At 36.4% G+C, this 2,560-nt stretch overlaps 1 protein-coding gene across 1 annotated transcript; it reads left to right on the plus strand.

Moving 5' to 3' along the window:
• Positions 1-765: 765 nt before the first annotated feature.
• On the plus strand, positions 766-1,507 carry LOC140920789 (uncharacterized). Its single transcript, XM_073369620.1, has 2 exons — positions 766-1,081; positions 1,338-1,507. Exons 1-2 carry the CDS (start codon positions 766-768, stop codon positions 1,505-1,507), a joined length of 486 nt encoding a protein of 161 aa, XP_073225721.1.
• Positions 1,508-2,560: the final 1,053 nt, after the last annotated feature.

The raw sequence follows: 2,560 nt of genomic DNA on the forward strand, positions 1-2,560 counted from the left end.
TTTAAAACGGGATAGATGCGGTTCATGAAATCAATTAAATTAATTGCAAATGCAGTAGTTTAATAAGAGAATTCTTGTACGTAAGGCTTAATTATAATCTTAAATCCACTAAAGAATTAGGGGTTACTTTGGAATTAAAGGTTCTGTCACTAAGACATTAGGGCAAGAATAATAAAGATAATTTGGTAATAATTCAATAAAGGAATTCAATAACTAGGATAAAATTAGACCAAAGGTTGGATTTGAAGTGAAACTCATCCTCGACATTTTACTTATTATAAAGGATCAATTTTATTAACGTTGCTAGTTTAAAATAATATTTCAATCAATTTAGAAAGTTTTTGTTCAGTTTTAGAAATTAAATATAATTCAATAGTAAAACGAAATCCTCGAGTTCGATACTTGATACTACCGTTTTCATTATTACTTGCAACGATTTAGTAAAGTTGCTGAAACGCTATCAAGTTTTTGGTGCCATTGTCGGGGATTGCCATCTCACTATTAATTATAATTTATTTACTTGATTGGAATTTTTTTGCCCTGCAATAAAAATTTTGTTTTTGTTTTAATTATTTATTTTAAAACTTTTCATTACTAACAATTTGACTAACCTTATATGCGAGCCAGGCCTCAACTGAACTCTTTGATCCAGAAATCATAAAAACTGCAAAAACAAATCGAAATGCGGTTCAAGAAAAGAGACAAAAGGAAAGACAATTAGTAGTGGAAGAAGAGGATTAGGGGGATTTCCTCCTATTTGTGGTGATGGCTGATCCACCACCACATGAACGTACCCTCGGCGAGTATGGGGATCGAGATAGAAACCATGCTCAGTTGGCCATCCATGACCAACCGGTTACAATCAACAAGTTCGAAATAAGTCCCGCTCTATACCGAGAGTTGAAGGAGATTCATTTTTTCGATAAATATAACGAAGACGCCAATAGACATCTCACAAACTTCTTTGAACTATGTGAAACAATGAAGGTGGATGGTTGCTTTGAAAAAGGCTTGAGGTTGAGACTATTTCCATTTTCATTGAAAGATTATGCTAAGGAGTGGCTTAATTCTTTATCCTCAGGTAGCATCACCACATAGGATGACCTTGAAGATAAGTTGTTGGAACAATACTTCCCCCTCAGCTATGTTCGTTAGAAAAAGGCAAGAGATTTCCATTTACAAACAAAAAGAAGGAGAATCTCTTTGTGACACTTATAGAAGGTTCAAGAGTTTACTAGTAGCATGCCCCAATCATGCTTATGACTACACTGCTCAAATGCAAATATTTTGTAATGGTTTGAGGCCTAGAACTAGAATTATGTTGGATGCTACATCAGGTGGTTCTTTGAATTACAAAATTGAACCAGAAGCACGAAATATTATTGAGATCATGACATCAAATGAACAAATGATGTTGTATGATAGAGGTGGTGGGTCAAAAAGTGGTATGTTGGAATTGAATTTTATGGATGTCGTGTTGGCTCAAGGAAAGCTACTCTCAAAATAGATAGAAGATTTTAACGTTGTTGAGATAAAGAAAGGGATGACAGCTCTAAGTATACAACCCTAAGTAGCCCTGTTCAAATTAATGAAACATACTCGTTGTGACTTTTGTGGCGGAGCACATAAAAATGGATCTTGTGAAGTGCCAGATAAAGATGATACATAAGCACCAGAAAAGATGAATTTTATGGGTAACAACGAGAAACAAAATAATTCCTACTCTAGTATATGTAATCCGGGTTTAAGAAATAATTCAAATTTTTCATGGAAAGATCAACATAGTGGATCTCAAGGTCAACAAGGAGCTCAAGCAAGTCAAGCACCACCTCGAAAATCTGCTTGGGCGAGTGGTATTGAGAAGTTAGTAACAAGCACAAGTTCTTTCATTGAAGAGTCAAGTGCCATCTAGAAAAATCACTCAGCCTCAATAAAGAATCTTGAGATCCAACTGGGTTAACTTACTCAACAACTAGCACAAAAAGCGTTTGGAAATTTTCCTAGTGACACAATTCCGAATCCGCGAAATAATGTCAATATCGTGACAACGAAGAGTGGGAAGGTAAGTGAACTAGACCAACTAAAGCCAAAAAGGTTGGGAGTGCTTCAGCTCCAACCTACTCGGAGGAAGTTATCACCCTGACATCAGTCGAGGAGCACATCGTTCTTGAAAAGGTGGAAGAACCTGTGGTGCAGAAAAAGAAGGCCTTGCCAAAGCCTGAAATTCGACTTCCATTGCCTCAAAGATTAAGAAAGGAAGAAACTGAAAAACAATTTCGTAAGTTTCTTGATGTTTTTAAAAAATTGCAAATTAACATTCCTTTTGCAGAAGCACTAGAGTAGATTCCGACATACGCTAAGTTCATGAAGGAGATTCTATCAAGGAAAAGGAAAATCGGTGGTGAAACAGTGATGCTTACCGAAGAGTGTAGTGTTATTCTACAGAGGAAGCTGCCCCCTAAGCTCAAGGATCCTGAGAGCTTCTCTATTCCTTGCGCTGTTGAGGATAGAACTTTTGGGAAAGCCTTTTTGATCTTAGGGCTAGTGTGAGTCTTATGCC

The sequence above is a fragment of the Cicer arietinum genome, chromosome 6 (assembly GCF_000331145.2).
Source record: "Cicer arietinum cultivar CDC Frontier isolate Library 1 chromosome 6, Cicar.CDCFrontier_v2.0, whole genome shotgun sequence".
Taxonomy (NCBI): domain Eukaryota; kingdom Viridiplantae; phylum Streptophyta; class Magnoliopsida; order Fabales; family Fabaceae; genus Cicer; species Cicer arietinum.

Coding starts and splice junctions, on each gene's coding strand:
- LOC140920789 (XM_073369620.1), top strand. CDS start 766: ATGGCTGATCCACCACCACATGAACGTACCCTCGGCGAGTATGGGGAT. Junction 1,082..1,337: donor GCTTAATTCTTTATCCTCAG/GTAGCATCACCA, acceptor ATGCTACATCAG/GTGGTTCTTTGAATTACAAA.